At 37.5% G+C, this 26321-nt stretch overlaps 1 protein-coding gene across 3 annotated transcripts in view; it reads left to right on the top strand.

Moving 5' to 3' along the window:
• Nucleotides 1-25795, top strand: part of LOC119076505 (diacylglycerol kinase eta) — an 83919-nt gene extending 58124 nt beyond the window's left edge. For 2 of the 3 annotated variants that reach the window (XM_037183285.1, XM_037183287.1), the window contains 14 exons: nucleotides 14732-14883; nucleotides 15471-15666; nucleotides 15751-15868; nucleotides 16084-16466; nucleotides 16528-16931; nucleotides 17177-18152; nucleotides 18228-18371; nucleotides 18462-18839; nucleotides 18923-19141; nucleotides 19337-19597; nucleotides 19660-19837; nucleotides 19900-21101; nucleotides 21191-21386; nucleotides 25652-25795. In XM_037183285.1, coding sequence (XP_037039180.1) covers nucleotides 14732-14883; nucleotides 15471-15666; nucleotides 15751-15868; nucleotides 16084-16466; nucleotides 16528-16931; nucleotides 17177-18152; nucleotides 18228-18371; nucleotides 18462-18839; nucleotides 18923-19141; nucleotides 19337-19597; nucleotides 19660-19837; nucleotides 19900-21101; nucleotides 21191-21386; nucleotides 25652-25773 — 4929 coding nt within the window. In that variant the 3' untranslated portion in view covers nucleotides 25774-25795. Of the gene's footprint in view, nucleotides 1-14731; nucleotides 14884-15470; nucleotides 15667-15750; nucleotides 15869-16083; nucleotides 16467-16527; nucleotides 16932-17176; nucleotides 18153-18227; nucleotides 18372-18461; nucleotides 18840-18922; nucleotides 19142-19336; nucleotides 19598-19659; nucleotides 19838-19899; nucleotides 21102-21190; nucleotides 22248-25651 lie in introns of those variants that run through there. The other variant, XM_037183286.1, reaches the window with a different exon arrangement.
• Nucleotides 25796-26321: the final 526 nt, after the last annotated feature.

Below are 26321 nucleotides of genomic sequence, written 5' to 3' on the forward strand. Positions count from 1 at the left end.
TTACTTAAATTGTTTAAAAATTGCTTAAGCATTACGACTGCTTAATAGCCCTTCAAAATACACACTATGACGGTATTTAACTGACTCTAGCAACTAGCTACACATAGGAGACCTAACTCAAACTTTGTTTTTGTTCTACTGTCAACTACTGTCAAAATAAAAAAATGAATTAGGTCCCTTTCGCGTCGCTATGCGTAGCTAGAATATGCCTAACGATAGATCTAATTTTCGTGTGAAGTTTGTTGATCCGAGGCGAGGCCGAGGTCAATAAACACTGGAAAACGTGACTTTTCTCTCGTTGAATATAAAACAGTTGGTGCAATTTTCTCACGGAGTGTCTAGTCTAATCCGTCTTAATGTAAATGGTTTGTATTCATCGCCGTTTACAGTCAATTTTGAACGAACAGTTGAAAGATTGTCGCACGGGAAATGATTCATCGAAAAAACATCGAAGCGTTTGTATTATTACGTGTTCTTCATACCGATAAGCAGACAATTGTTTTATCATTTATAATTCAATTCATTTTTCACATTTTCTTTATCGACCATATTGTATCTGACTGACAATAATACAATTTTATTGGTTTTTCCACTATTTAGATGTGGATATAGCAGAGAAAGGACAAAAAAAGAAAATATATTTCGATTCCATAATTGAATAACTCTAGTCGGAACGTTATATTGCTTTGTGTTGTGCGTATATTGCATTAGATATTTATAAGCTCGAAACTTGTCATTTTTATCTGGATGTGGTGAACAAACGAATAAATGGTAAAACGAAATGGAAAAGGAAAACCCTCAAAGATTGGTTTAGTATGACATGAAATGAGCGTGTATCTTTCAATTTAAGCTTCATTTTTTCGTGTATTTATTCGGAAAATTCACACGCCGTTTCCGACCTGAAAAAACTTTCTGGATATACTTTACGCAATACGACTAGGTTATAGTTATACGTGCAAACATTGAAATATTTATGTCCACACGCGGTATAATATAAGTCAAGGATAATGGTCTGTAACGATTGTCGAAATGTTTTCCCTCCGTTCTTTCCATCATCGTGACATGATAGTCGAAACGTGTTTCATTTTCGGTAAATTGTGTTTTAAATCATCGTCGAGCAATTTTCTTTTGTTTATCGGCAAAGATAGCGGTGAATGTGAGGGGATGGGGGGGAATTTTAATTTTGTTCTTTGTCTTCTGTGCATTAATATGTAGGAGCCGCAAAATAGCCCGTCTATCGGGTAGAATGTTGGAAATGGTTTGCAATTTCGTTTTAATCGACAATTAAGGGCAATTTGTGACTTTGTTGATATATTTTGTAAATCGGAAACAAAGTGAATTTGGATCTTAAATTTATGTTTTTTGTCATCAAAATTTATTAGCTGAGATAAGATTGTACTCAAATCGGTTCTACTTTTAAGAGGAATCAACAACGCTAAATTGTAGTCTAAATTTGTGCGCAAAATAATATATTTTCGCATCAATTTAGGCTACAATTTGGCGTTGTGTTGTTCATCTTAAGGTTATTCAGCTCATCCCAATAAGGTTTGACACCTCGCTACAATAATGTCACCCTTAATAACCTTATATTCATAGCGATACTACTGGTGGAAAGCAATACTTCCTTAGCACCTAAGTCACCAACGGGCACCCCACGTTATTGGGCAAGTGCAAATAACAATTTCTCTACTGTAAGGCAAATACTATCATCTGATTGGCTTAAACGCTCTACTGTAAGGCAAATGGACTTGTTTGATTATTCTATTTTCGCGGGACAAAAGAGCTGTGTTAGTAACAGTGATTTTGAGCTGTTGAACGTCAAAATTGTATGAGATGGTGGTGTAGCGCTGCGCTAATGATTTTTATAGAGCTGATGGAATGTGGTGAATATGATAGCATGCGTTTGGAAAAATATTTCTAGACTGAAGCGCTACACTCGAATTCACCCGAAACTTAGTTAGCAGAGAAGATTTTTTGTAAATCTGTTCGGGATCTGTGTTGAGTTTCAAAATCGTTTGTTTCAATCGAATGAATTTTTTATCAAGGACCTGCTATTCATCGTTACAGTGACTTTATGTGATTTCGTTCGTCATTCAATTCTCTCGAAGCATTTGATGCAACATTATGTCGGTAACATATAATTCAACACACGTGGTTGTGCTTTGCATGATTTAATTTTGCAATCGATGAAAGCTACTTTCTAAAAGGGTGTGGACTCTCCACCTCTTTGTAGTAACAGACAAAAGTTGCAAATTTCGTTCGGTTGTTGTAACGAACTGAGTACAAACTAAAATTTCCCGAACGTCTTAATTCAATCCAAAGAGTTTCAAACTCATTATGACTTTAACTTTGGGGAACACATCTCGTTTGTACCTATCAAATAGAATTTTTGATTTTCCCATTACATGAATGAGGTCACGGTTAAGAGGAAAAAGTTTTCGATCTGTCCAAAGAGAAAACTTTTTCCATTTGATTGGCCCCCGTTATATCGAAACAGTTAATAAATAAGAAAGTGTTTGCACCAGTCATTAGTTACCTGAATAACCTTTTACGGTATAGTGGTAGGTCATTGATTAATATCATCCGAAATCTACGTCGTTCACATCCCAATTACAAAAGTAGCAACACAACTTTTTCCATTCATTCATTTTCCGTGCAAACAAAACCAATCCAAATTTGTTACATTTGCGAGTTATTTTCGAGTTTGGCTATTTTGGGAAGCGAGACTATCTCTCGCATAATTGAAAATGTATGTTTTACGACGAGACAAAATCAATGCTCCACAAAGTTTTATGTTGAAGAGATCACGGTGTGGTTGAATGGAGTTTAAGTAAACATGTCGTCACATTTTTGGATATTCTTAGTCTGCTTGTGACCCTGAACAACGTTCCACAAATTTTTTTGATTTTCATCCGTGCAGTCCGCAGCACCCGGACCAAGGCTCCCTAGAGTGCTCTGTGGGTGCGATAGAACTGATTGATGTTGCAATCGATAGGGCATTAAATTCTAATAAGTCATAGTACAAAAAGAAAATTGTCGCATGGATGCAAGGTGGGCAGGTGGCGACTCATTGAAGTTGAAAAATGACGATCTTTGAAAGGTTCTACAGGCGTGGATACTTGAGTCACAGATAGAGAGGTGGTAATTAGTTGTACAAGTAGAGGGACATTAGCTCTACCAATACCAAAAAAAGTTACTTTTTCAAATTTTCTACATAGCAACTGGTTCAAAATTTTTCTCTCATTTTTGGCCATAGTTGTGAAACTCAGCAACCCCTAACAGTCACACTCATGATCATTTTTCGCAGCCAAACTGCTTAGTTTTGTTTTGCTGCTAGTCTCAGCTTTCCAACAACACTTGCTATATCTCTGGTCAACAGTGCCGTTCTATTGAGTGTCTAAGTGAGGTAAATTCATCTGTCGTGCATTACATGCAGATATTTTTAGGTTACATAACTGAATTTATGATTTATGCAATTCAATTCAGTTACCAATAACTTCCCCCTAACGTCTCCTCTTTAACAATGTCGCATAATAGTAGATTATTCACCTCTATCCATATGTTTATTTAGACACTTGGGGAGTTATTGCATGAGCCGAAGGCGAATGGTATAACCCCAAGTGTCTAAATAAACATTTGGACAGAGGTGAATACGCTATTTTATCTACCGACGGCGAAATAATAGCACTTTTTCACTGCTATTATTTCACCTAGGTAGATAAACACTTTTACCGCAATATTGCTAGACATCTATTTCGGCTTAAAATTATTTCTCGTTAAAAACGTAAATTTTCAGTGGCAGGGGCGGATTACCCTATGAGAAATAGGCCCATGGCCCATGGCGCTGGAAAAATTTGGCGCTGAGCTCAGTCACTGAATGGACAATTAATGTCTGAAGAGAAATTGTTTATTAGTTTCAAACTGAAATTCCGGCGCCCGTAATCTGTCACAAACCTATAGAGAGTTTGCGAATGAACTATACACATTGTATAATCTCGTAAAGCACAGCACGCAAGTAGGTCCCAAATTTTATTTTGACAAGCGCATGAGTCCATGAATGGTCATTCCATTTCATTTATTTCAGTCTTAAAGGTAAAATTACAAAAACAAAACGCAAAGAGCTACGAAAAGTCTAAAATGAAATATTTAGAACTATAGTTCTTCCTTACATTATGTAAAGAGGCAAAAAATGAGGACATCGTGAACTAGTTCAGAATGGAGTGTTGATCGATCTTCATTTCGAGGGTAACATCACTAAAGGGCATATCTACGATATCTCAGAGATCTTTAAGGCAGCTTTTACATAGTGAAAAAGCTAAATTCTATGTTCTGGCATATTTATTCTTCAGGTCAATTCAGGTTTTTCCAAAATTAGGTTTTCAGGTCAATCAAGTCAGGTCAAAAGTTAATAAAACAGGTTTCAGGTCAACTCAGGTTCAGGTGGCCTGCTTCAGGTTTCAGGTTGACCTGACCTGCTTCCGAGTCTTACCGCCATATGGTTCCGAAGATATTGTCGAAAAACTGAAATACCTCAAGAGAATACGCCGAATAATGCTAATTTCCCTAAAATTTATGTCGGATTCTAAATTCATAATTTTTCACTACCTTTCAGGAAAAAAAAAAGTTCAGTAGTTTCTGAGATATCGGGGATATGCCCTTCTTTATAAATATTGCCCTCGATTGTTTGAGGAAAGCTGACTACTCGAAAATAATACCAGAGCGCAATAAGAAGTGAAAAAATGAAAAAGAAAAAGCTCAACCTAAAATTTTTTACTTTTCACTCATACCAGTACCAGTGCTATACCACAATAATCAAAACAGCATTTTCTTTTCAGATGTATCAGAATTTTTGTAGTGATATATTACTCGCTGAGCTCGCAATTACATTTATTCCACTTCTATCTTAACACTATCATCCATTTCAATCCTCTCCGTAACGTAACGTTCGTCTTGAACAAGCAGTAATTTTCGTTTATTTATATACGAATTTCGAATAGAAAAACTGGCGCTTAGATTCCGTTTGCCAGTGGCGCTGGAAACCTTAATCCGCCCCTGTTCAGTGGGAAGCATTTTTGTCGCTCCAGTGCAGTAAACCGTATTCTTACATGATGCTAAATATCAAAATATCTGTCACATGCTCTATGTGGACTCGAAGGCATTTGTAAACTTCCACTGAACCACACATAATTTCTCTGAGGATTTTGATTCGTCTATAGACAGACACACACACAGTACAATGTACCTCTATTTATTTTAGATATCAACAGTCTGCATTTGGTGATGAGACCACACGAAAGTCTCCTTTTAGTACGCAAATAATTCACTGAATACCTTGATGAAAAAAGGTAAAAAAGGAAAAAAAATAGGAAGTCACCTGTCTGCTACTGTCGTCATAGGCTGATGACATGTGTTATTTTCGGACAGGTTTCAAATATATGCATCGAGTCATACCTTAAAATCGGAACAATGCGCAGTGGTGAAGAAAGTATTTTCTCCTACTTGCTCGAGCAAATGAAGAAATTCCGGAAAATTGCAGAAAACATTTTCTCAAAAATAGGCTTCAAATAGTGAGTTTTTTGTCCTTCCATTGTGCGTTGGGTGCCGTAATTTGTATGCAATTAACAGACTGTCGCATGCGGACTCTATCCAAATGAATATCTCAAAACTAGTCACTACAGGGTAAACCAGTTCAGTTCCCGGGCATGTGTGAGTAGTCGGACTTATTTATGAATGAGAGGTACGCTTACACTGTGTAGTTTTAAGAGCGATGGACCCTTTGCATATTTGTTGCCTACATTTGGGCGGAAACATATTCGTTTTTTGATGATTTCTCTGAACCAAAATCTTTTTGAAAGGCACTATTTGAACGGCGTGAAACTTTTGACAAATATTAGGCCCTGATCAAAATGCATGTCACACGTGCCAAAGAGATGCAAAATATTGAGAAACATATGTAAGAAAAAGGTGCACGTGTGACATACTTTATGAATGATCCTTAAAGAATTTTTCAGAGTTTTCATTCTTTATCAGCAGTAAACACGTTTTTCCTACAGCACCACACGCGAACATATTTCAGAGAGTTTCTGTTCAAATGTAATTTTATCCACGTCAATTTATTCAGTTCTTAAAAACACATTTATCACAAGCTGTTAGCTGTTTTACCAATTCCCATCAAACCGAATGGAATGAAAACAATCTTTTCTGTGAGTGTTTCAACCGAATAAGTCCAGATTGGTATGATGTATCCTGAAAGGATTCGATTTTTGTATTTGAACAAATTCGAGCAGACGGACAAATACCCTTATCATCCGAGAAAATATGTCCGAAAAAAAGAGCCGAACACTTCACTTTTGTTTCGAACAAGTTTTCGTCTAATTAATTCGCACATTGTTCTCCAAAAAGTTTGTTTCAAATATACAAACTAATTAAAAATCAGTTTGCAAAACAATCCCCAAAAGAATATGAAATGTCAGAGGGGGAAAAAACAGGCAAACAATTTTATTTTATAAATAATTCAACAACCGACAAATATAATCGGTCAACGAACACAAAACACTCCATCAATCGAAATTTACCGCACTTGCACTTGACATTAAGCACACTTGGCATTTTTCATTTTTTTATGGGGACTCATCCGTTCATTGTTTTTGTTAATATTTTGGTTTTATAATGTTGTGCTAAATGAGGATGAGGGCGATGAGGGCACTCAACTTAGAACTAACGTTCATTCTAGTTTACTGTTGTGATTATATTGTATTCGGAACTTGGGCACAATTTTTATGACCGCAATGTGTATCACAGTGTGTAATAGATATTTACTTTACTAGTGAGGTAATGTGGCCTTTCCCTCACTAGTGAAGACCCTTTCCCTCGCTCGTAAAGTAAAACGCTATACTTTACACGTGAAATAATTTGATATCTCGTATCACGATGAGTAAAAGTACCTCGGGCTTAAGCCCTCGGATACTTTTACTCATCTGGATACGAGATATCAAATTACTTCACTGGTATAGTAATGTACTATTACATGCTACATTCGTCGAAAACCGTACTTTTCATGTTTTAAGCACTTCTTTCGACGCCCTCAGCAAGTAAAATCCATTACATAACCCGGGATAAAATGAAAAGTCTCGTTTTCGTGTGTTTCTCACGAAACTCTACTTTTCATCTTTTTATCCCTATTACATGCTTTTGTTTTCCCTACGGTTGAAATTGGCTTATTACACACCTAGGCAAAACAAATTGGTTTAGGTTTCAAAAGCACGTAATAGTTACATGTTTATCTAGTGTCGAAATATCGCGACTTCATCGTTCATTTCCGACACACTATAAACAAAATGTTGTTCCTAACTTATGTTAACAGGCTTTTTTTTAGCGAACTCGATTCCAGAACTCGCCTCTGGCTACTGTTTCCTTACGCATGCTAAAATGCCTTTTTAGCGAATGAGAGGTTTCCAGCTTGAGCCAAAAGCGACAGACAGGCATTTCGTACAGTAAAATGTGTCCCCAACATCAGTTTGTATGTTTCTAGCACGAACATAAGAAATATGCTGAATAAAAACATACAACACATGCAATGGTACACGTATACATATTTGAGAATTTGGAGGCTTTTCGACGTTGGAAAAATGAGTGTTCGTGCTAGAAACAGTGGTATGGCAAGATGCATATTTCGTACGATTTTACGTAGAATGCATTAACACATGTAGGCGTTGATATTTTTGCTATCGCGAATGTAAAGTTTTGTTTTTATTTAATATTCGGGACAATCTATCATTATTTTACTATAAAAATATTGTGCAGACGCGTTTTTTCAAGTGTGGCTTAGGAGAAGAGAAAACGTCTCGACTTTCAAGTGTTTTCTATGAACTGTGTCAAAATTGTGTGAACTCTAAAATATTTTTTCACGAAAACCTTTTGCATATTTATTATTCCATTGGAATAAATCACTCTTTTTGGAGTACACGTCTCTGAAAGTTAATCGTTCCAATATTTAAATTCTTTTTAAATTGCAAAGTTTTGCGTAGTAAAAAATTTCGAATTCTTCGCGATAATTTGCCCACCAATTCTCACACTATCAAATACTTCGTTTTTCATGTCGGGACCACAATTTTTACGTAATTAAATTACTGTAATTTTGTTCGTAATTTCCAATCTATATATAATTCGTCTAAGGTTTGCAGCGCCACTTTCGATGTCCTCAACATACACTCGTTTTATGTGTTTATTGACCTCAGCTTCGCCTCGAATCAACAAAATTCCCACATCCAACGAAAACTCTACTTTTCATCCCTAGTCATGTAATAGCAAATTACGTGCTTGTTTGGAGATTTCTATTTTGCAGAGATGGAGCCGAGCCGAAGACGAGGGCTATAATCTCTCGTGGCAAAATAACAATCTCCAAACAATTACTTGCTAAGCACTGCGAAAATGAAAATTATCGCAGGTGTCAACGGTGTTGCAAGTAAACTTATATTACACGTACATTGTACATTACTCAAAGCTTAGAAGCTAAAAACGGACAAAAGTGAAAGAAAAATTGAATGACGAGAGAAAAATCCACCGAGCCGCTTACAATAGAAAAGAGACGAAGTTTTCATTGTTTAGAGTAACTTTCAAGTAACCCTTAAATCTTGAAGAAGTAGACCGGTTTGCTGACAGTTCTATCTATTTGCTATACCAAAACGTGCTAAAATGCAGCCAAGTTCTGAACACATTCCACCATCTCAAAATTTAATATTTAACAGCGGTAAATGCAGATTTTCAGATATGGAATTTAAACCGCACACGCTTCGACAATAACTCCAACGATTTCGCCATGCTTGGAATTGTATGTGCTTTTTTAAAAAGGTCAAATTTTTGGCTGATTCGAAATGTGTTACACATACGCTGATGCCACCAGCGATATATATACCTTCACATGTACCTTTTTGCACAGATAACTGTGTTCAGTTCAGCCAGTAAGTCCCCATTAATTAAAAAAATAAATACCCAGCAGGCTTGTGTATATACGCTTATAACTTCTCCGTACACAAAATATCCCTATATCGCACACCCCAGACTTAAACGAAGCTTATACTATCTGTTCGAATTATCAGGTTGTGTTTTGTGCGTATTTATAACGAACAATAGCGTAGCGCAGGTCTACATTATCATACCACAATTTCTAGAAAAATGAAATTAAATAATTTATGTTCCATGGAGCGATTAACCTCTTTTAACTTTTCCAATATATTTGCGATAATGAGAAAACGGTTGAACATAAGGCGTTTGCATGAGAAATGATGTAATTTGTCATATTAAAGATAAGTGGAAGGCAGCAAGGACGAAAAACACACTAGGTTACTATGTCGTGGAAAACGTCGGAACGTAAAAAAAGTTATTGAAAGCCAAAACACAACAGCGGGAAATTGCTATTTTTGGCACGTTATGCCGTGAAATAGTTTTTTTTTTGTTTTTAACTGTAATGGAGTAAAAGTGAAAAGTTGCTTGTCGAGTGCACAGCGAGGGCCATAACATACCCGAGAAAACGACATTTGTAACTTCCCTATCTCATAAGCAAATTTGCACAACATTATTGTGTAGACGGGGAGAAATTAGACTTATTAGTCCCTATTACGTAGTGCGTTGGGAAAGAGTTTTATTTTTCATCTCAGCTGATACTTCGGGAGAATTTGTTGTGAAAAATCGTTCTGTTTACCTCGGGAAAAAGTAGAAGATTTCATTTTCCCGGTTGATCCTGAACACCCATGAAATGAAATTTCTAACTTTTCTCCCTAGATAGCTATTTCATGTATCGACCTTGTTTTCCATAAGAGAAAGCGCTGCTGATGCTGCATATGATGACATTTCCGGGAAGAGAATGTACATTTTCTCACCTCTTCGTTTGACAGGGCGGAAAATAGAAGTTTTCTCTCCCAAACCGTCGCCTTTGTTTTTGTTTGACAAAATTGTTAAGCAAATTAGTGTTTTGATAACGTTTTATCACTCCTTGCACATAATTTCCTATTTTCTTCCCTATGTAAACAAATACCTATTACCTATGTGATCGCAGCCCTTGCATTCGGCTCGCCAACCACATTGATATCATTTATATTCTACTTGCATATAGTATACTTCTTGGTTTTAAGACCCCTTAAACCTTAACATCAATGCACCAACGGCTTAACTTGGCTTCTGAACAACGCCTCAAAGTATGCAAGGAACCAAAAAAAAAGGTCCTTGCCTAACTGATATCTCGCCAAAATACATAAATTCAGTGTGTACATCGTGAAGCTTGAGTAAACTTTGGGGCGATAGCAACGCTAGATACATTTCATTTGGAATCTTGTCTGACACGGGATTCTCTAGTGTCTTCCCCTGAACCGAATTCCAACCCTTTTACAGACGTTCTATAAAATTCAATTGCTGTTTTGCTATGTAATACCACTGGTATTATACCAGCTTGGAGAACGCTTGCCTTTGGCCTATATGCTATAAATTTTCCACGCGTTGAAAACAACAAATTTCCAGGCAATACTGTAAAATACACAATTTCCATTAAAATTGCTCGTCGTTGTCGTTAACGCTACACATTACGATTAAACGGCTCATAATAAAATTGAAAAATGCGTCATAAGAAGAAGCTTAATTTTTTTTTTTTTGAATGTTACCTGAAATAATAAGCCTAAAGATATTATCAAACATCCTAAATTTAATTGGCAATTACAGCGAAAATATGGGGTTCATGTTGTTATGAAATAAAAAAGTTTTTTTTTTTTTCATTTAAATAGCAAAAAAATCAATGAATTTCATTTGATGAAAAATAAGAAGCTGGTATGAAAAATGGATTTGGCTTTAACATCAGAGTACCATCCTCGAGTGCCGTATTAACACTTCAGAGTAGTCATTTCACGCATTAGATTCAGATTTCTGATCGAATTCTAACGAATTGTTACTTCACAACGAACGAACATAAATTGGGTCCTGTCAGTCATTGACATAACTAGGGATGGAATGCTGAAAGTCTTTGTCGTACCGAGGCGAAACCGAGGGAGATATACAAACTTTACACACAAACTACAAAACCCGAAATATGCTTTACCAACATCGATATGAGAATCCATTACACCACGGTAGATGTAATCTGTGCAAAACAAATTCCCATCCTTCCCTCGTTCGTAACAAATTGAACGTCTTCCACGTAAAATTTTCAATAATGTCGGCATTTCAGTTTGAGAAAATTTTATGTGGGTATAACCACCATGGCATTCTCAAAGAAAGAATTTGGTTATTCTATGGCTGCCTTCATGCTAGCGTAGTGGTTAACTCGTCTGCTTTCCACTACTCGATTGATTTGTCTGGGCGAGAGTTGAAAACCGATTGAACCGATTGTCAGATTTGTGAACCAAAACAAATCTAATTGAATCGGATCATGTCAACGACTTACTGACAAAAACATTATTGGTAGACACCGGTATTCGACTCCAATTAATAATCATAGATGGGAACTAGGTTTGGTGGACATCTAACCACTGAGCATTGTAAAAAGGATTCGGTATCAAAGGTTTCTCAAAAATCGAGGTATAAAGTGAAATTAGTAGAAACCTAGGGTGATCATGAATTGGTTGGACATGAATATTCTTGTTATAAAGGCTACCTTCTGTTTTAACCTGTTACTGACATCTATTATCGATATCGGAGTAAACGACAATCTGCAATTAAAGCGGTCTTATGTATCAAAGAATTGCAGTATTTGACATCAATCCCTTGAAAATAGATCAACAAATGAAGTACTAGATCCGATAGTATAAAATTGCCCATATGCTTGCCGTATGTTAACTATCACTATTGGTAGCGATAATTTATACCGTTTATCAATGTTTGCCATTACCACGACGACATTCTTTTTCATGAGCACTTTCGTTATGGATGAGTTTCAAAAAATAATGTACGTACCTTAGACGAATTATATATAGACCGGAAATTACGAAAAAATATTACGTAAAAATTGTGTCCCCGACATAAAAAATGAAATATTTGATAGTGTTAGAATTGGTGGGCAAATTAGCGCGAAGAATTCGAAATTTTTTGCTACGCAAAACTTTGGAATTTAAAACGAATTTAAATATTGGAACGATTACCTTGGAGATGAAGTTGGAAACTTTCGGAGACCGGAGTGTACTCCAAGAAGAGTAATTTAATCAAATAAATACATAAATACGCAAAAATTCACGGAAAAATATTTTCGAATTCACCCAATTTTGACACAATTCATGTAAAAACACTTGAAATTTCAAACCTTTTCTTTTCTGTCTTCTCCTAATAAAGGCCGCACTCGAAAAACGCGTACAATAATACAATATTTTCATAGTAAATTAATGATAAATTGTCCCAAATATTAAATAAAAACAAAACGTTACATTCGCGTCGCGATACTGGATTTTCAAAATACTAAACTGACAACTACCAAAAACGTCATCGTTGGTGTAAAATTTTACGTAAAACCGTACGAAATATGCATCCTATACAAACTGATGTTGTGGACACAATTTACGAAATGCCTGTCTAGTAATAATTCGTCTAAGGTACGTACACATTGCTCGTATGAACACTTTGTACGTATGTACACATTGTACGTAAAATGTTTTGCAATGACTTCTATTTCACTTTTTTTCGCGTTTATTTTGCCAATTCGCAACGTAAAGACTGGGTAAATAGATGACTTTTTCATCGTTTGAGAGAATCTGGATTATTAATTAAGCGTGAACCCCAGGCATTCTGCGTAGCCTGAGGTAGAGAAAATAATTGTAGAAGCTATCATTGGTAATATCATTTACATCGTAATGGTCATCTTAATGACCATTTCCACGTAACTTCATGCGAATATTGATTGACGCCAGGCGAAACATGACTCATTAATTACTAGATCCTCGTATTTCAATACTATTTATTCAACGGACTGATGAAATGAACGGTAAAGGTATATCTTTCCTACTGCTGGATTATTTGTGAAGAAAAGTTCAAAGGTGTATCAAAATGTGTAGCACCATTGCACTGCTTCTAGTAGTATGAACATAGAAAATATTTGGAAGGCAATGTTATCAGAATAGGCATTTCATTTCTCTCGAACAGATAGTAGTCATGCTATCAGTTAAAACACACAGGGACTATTTTTGGGAAAACATTTTCCTAGATTTTCTTAAATTTTCTCACATTTAGTTAAATTCGGGAAAATGTAGGAGAAAATATTTGAAAATGTTTTCCCAAAAATAGACCCTTCATACATGTATCAAAATTTGGAGGCTTTTATGGAGGCTAGGGTACGTTCTCATAAACCATTTCATGTGGAGTACGGACTGCAATAACGACCTATTGCGACAAATCATCCAAGACTAAGAATTCAAGATTCCACAAAAATTTGTAGTTTCAGGCTTGGAGTCTAACCGGATTCGTTACAAACCTCTCTACAGCGCGGCGTCCAGAAGCTACGATATGACCATAGTCTGAAGGTCATACGTAACAGAAATGGATGAAAAGCTGAAAATGTTGTATCTTCTCATCAAACAAGCAAATTGTTTACAATTCGTCACACGTCACGGCACACATTTCCACCTAAATATGTGTGCGGTAATTGATTCTGTTAAACAATAAATTTCATATGGCCTCCCAATACTAATGAGTGGCTAAATCTTCTGTTCGTTTTCGAAATTAATTAGCATTTCAAGGTAGGAATTCAACGATGTAACAATGGCAGCCTGGCCATTTATCTTCCCATTCTCCACATCATAATACCGAAAATAAATGTTAAATCCAACGCAGTGCTTATCCCTAAAACATTACTCTTAAGCTGAAATGGTTATATAACGATGTTCTCGTAATCACACTGTATCCATAAACAAATTTTTGACCTTTCCAGTGTGACCCGTTCGCAGAACATCCGACAACAACAACAACAGTTTATTATTGATAATAATGTGATAGCGATATATTCACTGAGTTCCCAAATAGTCTACTTAAATACTTCCATACCGGCCCATAACAATCGCAAATTGTAAAATCTGGTAGCCGGTGGTACATACAACGAACCTTACTCAAAATTATGACATTGTCGTTACTGTTTAATGTATGGAAATACGTTACACACAGAGATAATGTTGACCCATTCCCATTTATGTTTTCTATCTGAAAATTGAAAATGCGAATTATCTACCAAGACTAAACACAATATATGCGTAAAATGCGTAAACGTATTATGTATAGTATGTGCCAGTGCCATGACGATGAAATACTGATATCCTCTGACCCGAAACATTTTTTTTTCGTCATTGTTTTGTCATGATTAATGGTATTTCCCAGAACATAAAGGTAAAAATGTCACTCAAGTTTCTGTATACCAGACGTTTACAACACACCGAAAATAACATCGTCATGAAATTTCACAATTACCGTTTTTCACTACGAAAACGAAACAAATGATGAAAAAGTGGCTTGGGCAATGGCAAATTTTAATTTGAAATCCATGTGGGAATTATGCAAACTAAGTTGAACAGTTTGTACATTTTTCATACTTAATGAAAGATCACTTAAAGCTGAAGACCGGTCTGCCCTAAACGTACCCTAAAAATATGTTCTAATTCGACACACATGGTGGGGTTTCCCCTAAAAAAATTTCCTCGGACACAACTACCCAAAATTTCGTTTTTGTGCCATAAATTAACGTAACTGAAAAAACGCCTTTCCTTCTTTTCAGATAATTACACCTACGCGCTCATTAGTGCTTTGTGCTGAATCAAGACGTGAAATGGAAGATTGGCTAGCTGCAATGAAAGCTGCGTCGACCAGAGAATTTTTTGAACCTGGACCACTCGATCAGCATGATTTTCTCGCTAACCATCATCACTGGTAAGTGTTTACGATTCGTTCTGTAGCAATTTGTTATATTGGCAGACAGAGAACTAGAACTAGAAGAAGGCGTGAGCCATCAATGATTTTACCCATCCGAAATCGTGTTGGTCATACGACCACCGAATTGGTTACTTCATTTGTTTAATCTTTTACTTCATTGGTCTTAACAATTTGTAATGTAAGACCCTAGTCAGAACTCTATCGTCAAATTTTATCGACTTTGGTTGGAAGATGAATATCGCTACGGTGTTAGATAACGTGTTCCGAAATAATGCCACCTTGATTCGCAGAATGGTGGAGCTTTCTTTACACTAATAGAACACGAATGGCTTCATTAGCATTTTCTATTCATCCACTCACAGCAATGCAACCATTAGCATTGCGTAAAATCGACATAATTGAATTCAAAGTTAATTGAAACTCGTTTACAAAAGACCCATTCAGATGAACGACAAAGCGAACGGAAATTTGCATTTCCGCAACGTTGAGAGCAGCTTGATGGGAACAGCTAACTTTATTAATTCACCAACCTACGAGCCATAATTTCATTTGCCAAGTTTGATTCGTATAAATTTGAATAACAGGTATGCAACATCACATGCCCGCCCAACCTACTGCAACGTTTGTCGCGATGCACTGTCCGGTGTTACGTCACATGGCCTCTCATGTGAAGTGTGTAAATGTAAAGTGCATAAACGATGCGCAGCCAAAGCGATTCCAAATTGCAAATGGACCACACTGGCAACGGTTGGCAAAGATATTATTGAAGATGATGATGGGGTAGGTGATAATTTTGTGCTAATGCACACCGTGCCACGTATAGCAAAAAATTACGGGAACATTTTCGATTTTTTTTATTGTCAGAACATTATCATGCCACATCAATGGATGGAAGGAAATTTACCGGTTTCGTCGACGTGTGCCATTTGTAAAAAGACATGTGGATCGGTGTTACGTCTACAAGATTGGAGATGCTTGTGGTGTACGTAAATTTGATTTTGTTCTCTTTGTTGTGTGCGTCTGGAGTGCACTGCTAGAATTAAATGATTATTAAAGGAAGGAAGGCGTCGTCATTAAGGTTCTCCAACTGCTTTTTAGCTTTGGAAAAGCAGTTGGAGAACCTTTCCAAACGGGAACAATGTCGATGGCAGCTACAACGAATTGAGTTATAATCATCACTTCTCTCTTACAACACAGGCCGTACCACAGTGCACACCGCATGTCGTCCGCAAATCAAAGTCCTAAAATGCCCACTCGGATCGGCACATGTGTCCGTCATACCACCAACTTCTGTACATTCCATTGGCGTCGACGAAGCATGGGACATTGTGAAACCACACGGCAGCTATTCGCCACTATTGGTTTTCGTTAATTCTAAGTCGGGTGACAATCAGGGGGTTAAATTTTTAAGACGTTTTAAGCAATTACTGAATCCAGCTCAAGTATTCGATTTGGTATCGGCTGGTCCCGGTTTAGGTTTAAGATTATTTCGACATTTCGATCCATTTCGAATACTGGTCTGTTCGGGCGACGGATCGGTTGGATGGGTGCTCAGCGAAATTGATCGACTGGATATGAACGTAATTTATTGCGCAAATTTTTGGTTTTGTCGTCCATTTCGAATCATTTTACCATTTACAGAAGCAATGCCAACTGGCTGTGCTGCCATTGGGCACCGGTAACGATTTGGCCAGAGTGTTGGGTTGGGGTTCGTCTTGTGACGACGATGCACATTTACCGCAAATACTCGAACGATATGAATCGGCCAGCACGAAAATGCTGGACCGCTGGAGTATTATGGTCTTCGAGAAGGCGATCGCATTGAAAACGCCGAAAATGTCGATGTCACACGGTTCCGAACTGATGCTCAAAGAGTTTGAGGAATTAATCAATTTGCAGTTGCAGTCAATCATCGAAACGGAAGACTTTGACATTGTGATAAGTTCAACGAAAATGTTGTGTGAGTCGGTCAATGATTTTCTGGCGAGAATAGTCGACCATTGCGGTGATGAGGAGCAGTTGAATGTAAAATGTGATATATTAAGGTAGGTACAGAGTGTATGTCTTACATCCAAAGAAATGATAACAGATGGCGTTACTTTCTCTGAGAGAAATCGTAACAGATGGTGCTTACTCGACCATGTTTCGACATCCCTTATCATGTCTGTGGTTGCCAGGCCAGGACTGGCCATATTGTGCGATTGGCCGTCAGATAGCCAGTTCTGCCTTGGTCGTACTCGTTCAACATTTTTTCAGGAAGTTAATTTCTCTCCCATTAAATCCCCCACAGACAAAAATTAGATATGCTTCTAGAAACGCTTAAAGAAGAAAATAATGGAGCGTTGGCTGGTGACGAACTCATGAAAACATTAAACGAAATCGCTCGAAAAAGCGCCAGCGAACGTCCATTGGATTCGGTAACAAATAACCTAAAATCGTCAATTGACAAGACTGAAAAAGATGAGCTCAATACGAAAGAACGGCGTAGCAGTCGTGTCATTCCATTTTCCGAAAAGGAAGCACTCCAATGCCGAGCGAACAGCCTGAAACGAGCCGTACGCAATGTCATTCAACATTCCGAAATGCTTAAACCTTCCGATAAACGATACTCAATGCAAGTGGACAATCTATGCGTATTCACATCATCGTCATCCGAAACATCGCCGTGGACGTCACCCGTGCCACCCATCAACATTATCTCACCGTCAGTTTCGACCAACCATCTAACATGCATATCTCCGTTGGATCTCCGTCGCGATTCAATGGACGAATACTTTTTTAACGATCTCAGTCTGCCCGTACCGCGACAATTTGCGGACGGCAGCAGCCGACGAAGCTCGGAAGTGATTAAAGAAGAATCGGTAGATGGAACTGAGTCAATAGCGGGCGCGAGCAACGTTTTTCCATTTTGCAAAGATAACAAAAAGTCTGAATCAAAAGCAACCAACAATATCAACGTAGACTACGATAGTACAGTTAGTTTATGTCGTTTAGAATATGTAAAATACTCGGCAACCGAACAACGAGAGGATGGTTTTGGTTTCATTCCATTCGAAGTATACGAACGAAATATGTTGAGAAATCAACAAACAATCAGCGAACAAGCGACCGCCACCGCACCGTCGTCATCGAAGTCAACTGCATCGAATAATATGCTTCAGGTGCCGCAGGTCGCTCTTCCATCAGTAGAAATAGAAAGACCTCCGCCGAAACATGAAAATGTTTACGTCAGCGAAAGCATTACGCTTATTGACACCGATCCTCCAGTAAGACTCCAACATTTTTGTGGTATCCAGCAACGTGATAGATGTTTAATTCCCTTTTTGTTTGACTTCTTGCAGGAAAAATCTTCTTCGGACGAAATTCCCGGGGAAGCCAGTGATGTATTATCAGCAATTAGCAATGAAGAGTGCAGTGTTAATTCAGAAATATTGGACAAACAATTAGATTCTCTATCCCAGATACATGTAGCAGACATAATTCAGGTAGAGACCACACTCACCTCCACTAATGAATCAATGGAGTCCACATCACATCAGAAACTAAAAAAAAACTCTTTTTTTCCTCATCCTTAGGATCTGTCAAACGATCGTTTAGGTCATATAGATTCACCGGAAACCAGTGATACCACAGAGGCCTTACATGACGAAAGCCTATTAGATGACATGAGTTCCGTATTGGGACACGACATGTTTGGAGCATTGCAGGACAACACAATCACCGACGACACAACCACATTATGCACGGACAAGCCGCGTAAGCGTTCGCTAAAAAAGAAACCGGTACCGCGAATGGACAGCGAAGAGTCAGAGAATCCGTTGCAGTTCGGCTTCGAGAATATCGTTTTCGAAATCGACAATCGATGCGACGATCAGAAGGCGAGCGAACCGATCAAATTGTGTAGTCTGGCCCAGTTTGTGGAAGGGTTCGACATAGCCAGGAAAAGTGTGAAGGTAAGAGTTTTTCGAACCGCAACAAAGAGCAGCACTGTCGTTTGTTTTGTGGTAAAACAGAAATGATTTTCCTTTCCAATCAGAGACCCAATCGAAATAAAAGTGCCTCAACGAAAAATACTCGTCATGTGAACGACAGTGAACGTCATTTAGACACAATTCAAATACAGATACAGGGATCCAGCATTGACTTATCAGATGTTGAAACTATAGGAAACATGGCAGCAGCAACTACTACGACAACAACTGATGTGAGACACATCAGCTTCGATGATTCCTGCAAAAAGGATGATGGCGACGAGGTGAGTAACTGTAGACGTTTCGTTGGTTGGGTTTCGGTTGATGTAGTGTAGAGATTTCGACTCATTGTTCCACAGACAAGTTCATCCCTATTGTTGAGGGACCCTCTTTTGCGAAATTAATGACTGACCACAATAATCCAGCACACCTGACTTCTGAAGTCAATTTTCCTCAAGAAATTTTTTCTCTTTTTCCAGAAACACTACACGAAGGTTAGTGTTTTCGTTGAGCCACCTTCGCCCGAAATAAAGAATGACCTTCGCATACAACGCATCAACGAGCTACGACGACACTCCAGCCATTCACCCAGTTTAACTGTCAAGGAATATGACAAGGAAAAGGATCGTCGACATTCCGGTTTCAATCCAAATCTGTTGGGATTGGACTCGGAACATATGCGATTTCTCAATTGCTCACCGGCGGCAACGAGACGAATCAGTTGTGGCAGTTTGTTTAAGGTTCGTGTCGACGGTCTGAACAGACCTTGTGTAAAATCCTAATTTTATCATCATTCATCCAGCCGAATGAAACATCGCATTTGGGTGGATCGAAATCGAGTCTTTTTGCCGGCTCCAGTTTGGCCTTCAACTTCGACAGGATGGAGAAACTATCAAAAGATGACGCTGATAAGGAAAAGTCTGAGAAGAATAAGAAGCTTCCAATCATCAATCCTATGGTACAACTACCTTCGTGGCCGAGTAAGTTTAGAACGGGCACACTGTGTTGCACGGTGACGTTAATTTTCTTTTTGCATCCCTAGATGTCACTAGTGGGACTGGTTTCATTTCGAAATGTCTTCTGGCCAATGCTGATACACTTTGTGCTGCAGTCAGTCCATTGATGGATCCGGATGAGACGCTAACCGAAGGATATTACGAGAAGTGTGTGATGAACAACTATTTCGGCATCGGCATCGATGCGAAGATTTCGTTAGATTTTCACAACAAACGTGAAGAGCATCCCGAGAAGTGTCGGTCTCGCGCTAAGAATTATATGTGGTACGGAGTGTTGGGCTCGAAACAGTGGCTACAGAAAACGTACAAGAATTTGGAACAGCGCGTACAATTAGAGTGTGACGGTCAACGGATTCCACTGCCATCGTTGCAGGGAATTGTTGTGCTCAATATACCCAGCTTCATGGGAGGAACGAATTTCTGGGGCAGTACCAAAAAGGACGATTTCTTCTTGCCGCCGAGTTTTGACGACCGGATACTGGAAGTTGTTGCGGTATTTGGATCGGTACAGATGGCAGCATCGAGAATTATCAATTTGCAGCATCATCGGATCGCTCAGTGTCAGAGCGTTCAAATCAATATTTTGGGCGATGAAGGTGTTCCGATCCAAGTGGACGGTGAAGCATGGGTACAACCACCGGGAATGATCCGAATAATACACAAAAATCGGGTGCAAATGCTGTGCCGTAACAGAAGTCTGGAAATTTCGCTGAAGACATGGCAGGAGAAACAGCGCCAGCACAGCATTTCTATTGCACGCGAACAAACATCAAATGTATCGGAGAGCGCTGTCAACATGGATGAAGGGGACCTGCTGTCGGAACGTGAAACTTATTTGCTGCTGAATTACATCGAGTGTGTTAGCTCTCTGGTGAAATGGGTCAAATTTTTGATCATTTCGCATCCGAGTTTGGAGCATGATCTGTATGCCGTTGCCTGTCGAACAGCCGATGCTTTGGAAGCAATTCATCCTCATGGGAAATTCGTCGAAGGACCGAATTTGAGAACGCAATTGGCTGAAGTAGCCACATCTTCACGGCAATTATACGAAGATTCGTGCGATTTGCTGCGGGAACGGGGTAACCATTTGATACTCAGAGAAGATTTAGAGTCGAAGTTGAGTGTGGCATTGGCCAATATGGAAATGGAGTTGAGAAAGTGTAACGTCCACACCTGTGATGATGGACGGACTCGAGCCTACTTGCATCTGCTGGCGCCTATCGATGAAGTAAGTGTTCTTGTTTCATGGAAACTGATTTGATCTTCCAACTTTTGATTTACCTCAAATTTAACTTCACCAAAATTCTTCCTTCACAGCCGGATTGCCGAAAGAAGTCGAAACCGTTCTGGATGCGTTTCCGAGGTAATTCAACCGCAGCAGTTGCGAAGTCCCAGTCAACAACGAATTCACGGGAGGCGGTCTGCAGCTGGGGCACAAGCGAAGTGGTGACATGGTTAGAAGCAATGCAGCTGGGCGAATATATGGACAGTTTTGTGAAGAATGACATTCGAGGTAAGGAACTGTTAGTGCTAGGACGACGGGATCTGAAGGATTTGGGTGTGACAAAAGTTGGCCATGTTAAGCGAATTTTACAAGCAATTAAAGATCTGGGCGGCAGTTAAGTCACATGTACATTTGTAAGGGAGATGAGGATACGAAGTCACATTTTTTCAATTAACTTGATGTTTGTCTTCTTGGATTTAAAAAAAAAGTTTTGTGTGTTTTTTGTGGTCATTAGGCTAAGAACGTAAAATTTAAGACAAAAAAAACCTTTTCAATCTCGAAGTACTAGATTAGATTACTGAATACCTAGGAAATTTCCACTTAGCTGAGCGATTTCAAAAGAAACATTTTCGTCCAAACTTTTCGTTAAAACTCGATAACGTTTGTAACGTCTGTAATTAAGAGCAATGATTACCCAACGTCCCAATCTGATATTTTTACAAGATTTTAGTTAAAATTGGATTCTTATCCGTTAACTGAATATAACGTCGGTTCTCTATCATAAGGTTTGTCGTTGAAAATATTTAGTGTAGGGTGTAAGGACCATTTTTATAGGAACGTATGAAGAGCATTCTATAGAAGAGAGCCGCGTTGAGTTATGCTAGTTTTTCTTTGTTTGAAGTATTTACGGTCTTTGTTAATCAATAAGGAACACATTTAAGACCTCATTGCTCTTAACGGCTAGTTTGGAAGAACTGTAATGAAATTGGGGTCACTTTCTGGCATGTGATATTTGTGGAAAAACATTTGCCCATATTTTCCAACCCTTTCCCGCAGAGCCTGTCATCGTGAAAACGATTTCGTGGAATTTTTCAATTTTCAAAAAAAATAACGAAAATCGTGAAATATTGAGAAAATTCATGAAAACATTTTCACGATGACAGGCTCTGCTTTCTCGATTTTTCTTGCATTTTCTTGCAAAATATTTTTTGGGAAAATTAACAAAAATTTGAGAAATTTCAAGTATTTGTGGATAAAATGCTACCCAACTAATAGTTCCTGCTTTCTGTTGAGTGCAATTCGGTCAATCGGTAGAATTTTGCGGTCTAGTAGCTGCCTAGCATATTTTGGATCGGTTCTCACACTTCAAAAATGACTCAAAAATCTAAAATTTGAAAATTCGAAAAACCGACTAAAAGTGGTGCCACATTTCGCTCACGAAAAAGTTCTCTTTAGTTCTATTGGACTGAGAACCACCATGCATATCAGTCTCTCATAGGTCGCGGTTTGATACCTATGCTTAATTCTAACATTACCCAAACGAAAAACCATTTTACTTTGAGCCCTAGAATTGTCGTAACAGTGGTGGGCTTAGTTAAATCTCAGCCGGCACACTTCAAAAAAAAAACCAATTTGGTGTAAAACTCCCAACTGACGAGTGAAATTGAAAATTGAAAATTTTGAATCAAAGTTCTATCGTACCTGACAAGTCAAATTTCCGAATTTCCGGCTGGTCTGGCACGGTTGGTTTTTCAATAAAAATGTTGTTTTATAATTCCATCAGACATCTGTCACCAATACCTTAACGTTGACACCGATTTGGATTTTCCATGACGTATGCTGGCCGAGATATAAACTGGGCCCACTCTCGTTAGAGCACTTCCAGAGCCCAAAAATTGTCATGAAACAAAAAAAAAATTGAATGCTACATGCATCAAAAACCGTACTTTTCATGTTTCAAGCTTCTTTTCGGGTGTTTATTGACCTCGGCTACGCTTCGTGCTAACAAAATTCACACGAAAACTTTCGTCTTTTCATCCCTAGTCATGTAAAATACTATTTCTTCGTATTTGGGGTAATGAAACAACTTGGCATAGGTTTCAAACCACGGTCTTATACTTAGCTTGAAGATTTGATTTTTCCAACTTTTGAGGTATATTTTAAGACGGCACATTGGCACGACATTAAACAAACTTCCATTGACCGATATTAATCCGTAAATAATCAAGAGTCGATTCTCTGAACAGCACTTCAGCTAAAAGTTTATTTCAATTTCACCGTGTTACTGTTCCCATCCTCTCTGATTCCATGTGTAAATAATGTTTTCATAAGAAAAAGATGAAAATGTTTCACTCTCCATACGAGAATCGAAGTTTTCTTTATTTTTGATTTATTGCTTCGTATTCTATATACAATATGCATACATGTACCGTACCGTATCCAAACGTTGCTCATATAATCCATGCCTTCAAATTTGATCGATAACCAATTTTTCTTTCAAACTTTCCGATTCGTTTTTCTTACTGTTCCGTTTCCAAGTCATAAATCTTCCTTTTACACATACTTTTTTTGAATGAAAACGAAAATATTTTCAAGACGAAACAAAAACATTGTAACAAAAAAACAAGCATAGGCCTTTCTACAACTTTAATGTGTAACAAAAAACCAAACAAAAAAACAAATTATTAACTTTAGATGAAAATGGAAATCTTTTTATAGGTTAATCCAGTTAAACGTATGAAAATTTTTGGGAAATAATTAGATAATAAAAATAAACAAAATTTAAAGTAAATGTTTAACGTAATCATAGGGGGAAAAAAATTTGATAAAAGTGGCGATGATGATGACGATACAAATATTCATCAAAATTTTTATTAATTTTTCAAAGCTAATTACGATTTAGTCGGGGGACATTTAGTGAAAACTTATTTCACTCAAGGCTGTGTACTGTTGGGGGGAGGGTAACGTCACACAACGACACAAAACTTTCCACATACAAATTCACATCTCCTTAAGAGGTCAACTTTGTGCCTCCCCTAAGCGCGTATCCAAATTATGTTTTCTTCCCGGTATCCGAGTCGAAATTTTCGAAATTTCCCGGTATCCAAATACATAATATTGACTTCCCGCACATACATTTCCCACTGGTTTGTTCAGCTATCAATCGATTTCCCGGTATCCAATTTTTTTCCCTAAAAATTTCCCAGTATCCTGGATACCGCGTAGATACACATAATTTGCACACGCGCCCCTAAGTGAACAAGTCTTGGAATCATCCTGCGAATTCTACAAGAACACTGGTCAAAAGTACAATGCAAGAAATAGTTCAATAGTATGGCTAAAGTTATATGAACTGCATTCAGTCGGAGCTCCGATACGAAACTTATGTGCCATATTCGTACAGAAACTAAGTCGAAAAGTGTTTGGTATGCACGTTGGTATGACATTATTGTGTACTCACAATAATATTCCCCATCGAAATAACATTAGTGATATCCGGAAGACAAAATATTCATTGTCATCATCGAAACACGCATAGCTGTTGTATAGAATAGAACCACGTTATTTGATCAATATTAGAGCGTTAAAATTCATTTGATAAATGTGGTAAACATACACACACGGGCTTTATGGTAAATCAGTTATAACCTGTACGAAGATTTTCCATTCACAACACTCATTGCATTCATACTATAACTCGAATAAGTTATTAAATTAAAAACTAAGTTCATCTCAGCTACGAACCCCTTGCAGATATACGAGAGGCGATAAAATGATCAACCTGTATGAGGTGTGTCGTACCTTTTTGTCCGTACATCTTTAGCGAATCATAAACGAAATGAAAGTAAAGTTTAGTATCTTTTCATATTATTAAATGACAGCACTGATAGTTGTCTCTGTGTTAGAGCCAAACACCTCACATAAAGGTATCGCATTATTTGTTCTTGAACTTTCAAAATCCCAAAATGTCAAAATTCTTTTTCCATTTTTCTTCCCTTTGAATGATTTCGTACAGGTAGATAACTGAAGTAGATAAGACCCGAACAAGAAAAAAAATTCTAAAAACTAAACTCTATTCGAAAATGTGTTCCTTTTAAAATTTAGTCTAGCAACCCCTTCATTAGTAGAGGTCTTGTTTTTTGGATAGTCTTAGTAATTAAGGGATTTCAGTGCACATAATGTTTAATAATCATACACCATAATTGCGCCAAAAATTTGAATGTTTTGAAATGGCGACACATCCATGCATAAGAACTATACTGTCGAAGGACGAATGCGTTAAAATGTTCAAGTCTTACCATTCATTTTAAATTGCAAGGCGCACTTATTGTATGAGTTAGTGTTTAATTAAGTGATAATATTTCGCTCATAAAATTAAATTTAAATTCAAAAATAATGATTTGATGTGGTGTCAATCAACATTCCACTTCGATCTAAACGTAATGAAGAAATTAATAAAGTCTAACAAAAAAGTAAAAATAAATTAAAAATTAAAAAAAAAACCTTAAATGCAATTAAATTAAACACAAAAATGAAAACGATTTACCTTTTAGTAATTGGACCATACTACTGCAACCTCTATCCTAAGAAGTGGACATTTTCTACTAAAATAACACAGACAAATATTCGAATTTTCAATTTTATTAAATTCTCGAAATTATTTTTATTTGTTTAATCAAATACAATTTCTAATTTAAGACTGCGCTTATTTATCCAAATTTTTTTTTGTAAACAATTTTACCTGTGATATCATGGCCGAATATTTTCAAAATTTATTGTAGTATCGGTAACAAATCAATAAAATCAAAAATTTAATGAGACATAACGATTAGATTCAATCCATGCCTTTTCGGCTGCTAGGAATTTCGCGCCCCGTCATTCACAATAATTGACAAAGTGACACATTTTGTATAAGGAAAATGTCACTTTGTGGGTTATTGTGAATGACGCGGCGTGAAATTGCTCAACACCGCCTTTTTACTGGGGATGTTTTACACAAGATAGCCTCACAATCGATCCGGATTTCGTTGATATTTTTCTTAAGGTTTCTTACGGTAAAATTTAATATTTTTTAAATCTTTTACTTTACCTGTTAATGCCAAATTAACATTGAGGTCAGTACAGTGTGTAAAGCATTACAAATCTTGGCATTATGATCATGCTTAAAACTTGCGTCACGAGCCTAACCAACGCGTTGCAACGTGGAGACATGATCAACACACT

This window comes from Bradysia coprophila, unplaced genomic scaffold (genome assembly GCF_014529535.1).
Source record: "Bradysia coprophila strain Holo2 unplaced genomic scaffold, BU_Bcop_v1 contig_232, whole genome shotgun sequence".
Classification (NCBI taxonomy): domain Eukaryota; kingdom Metazoa; phylum Arthropoda; class Insecta; order Diptera; family Sciaridae; genus Bradysia; species Bradysia coprophila.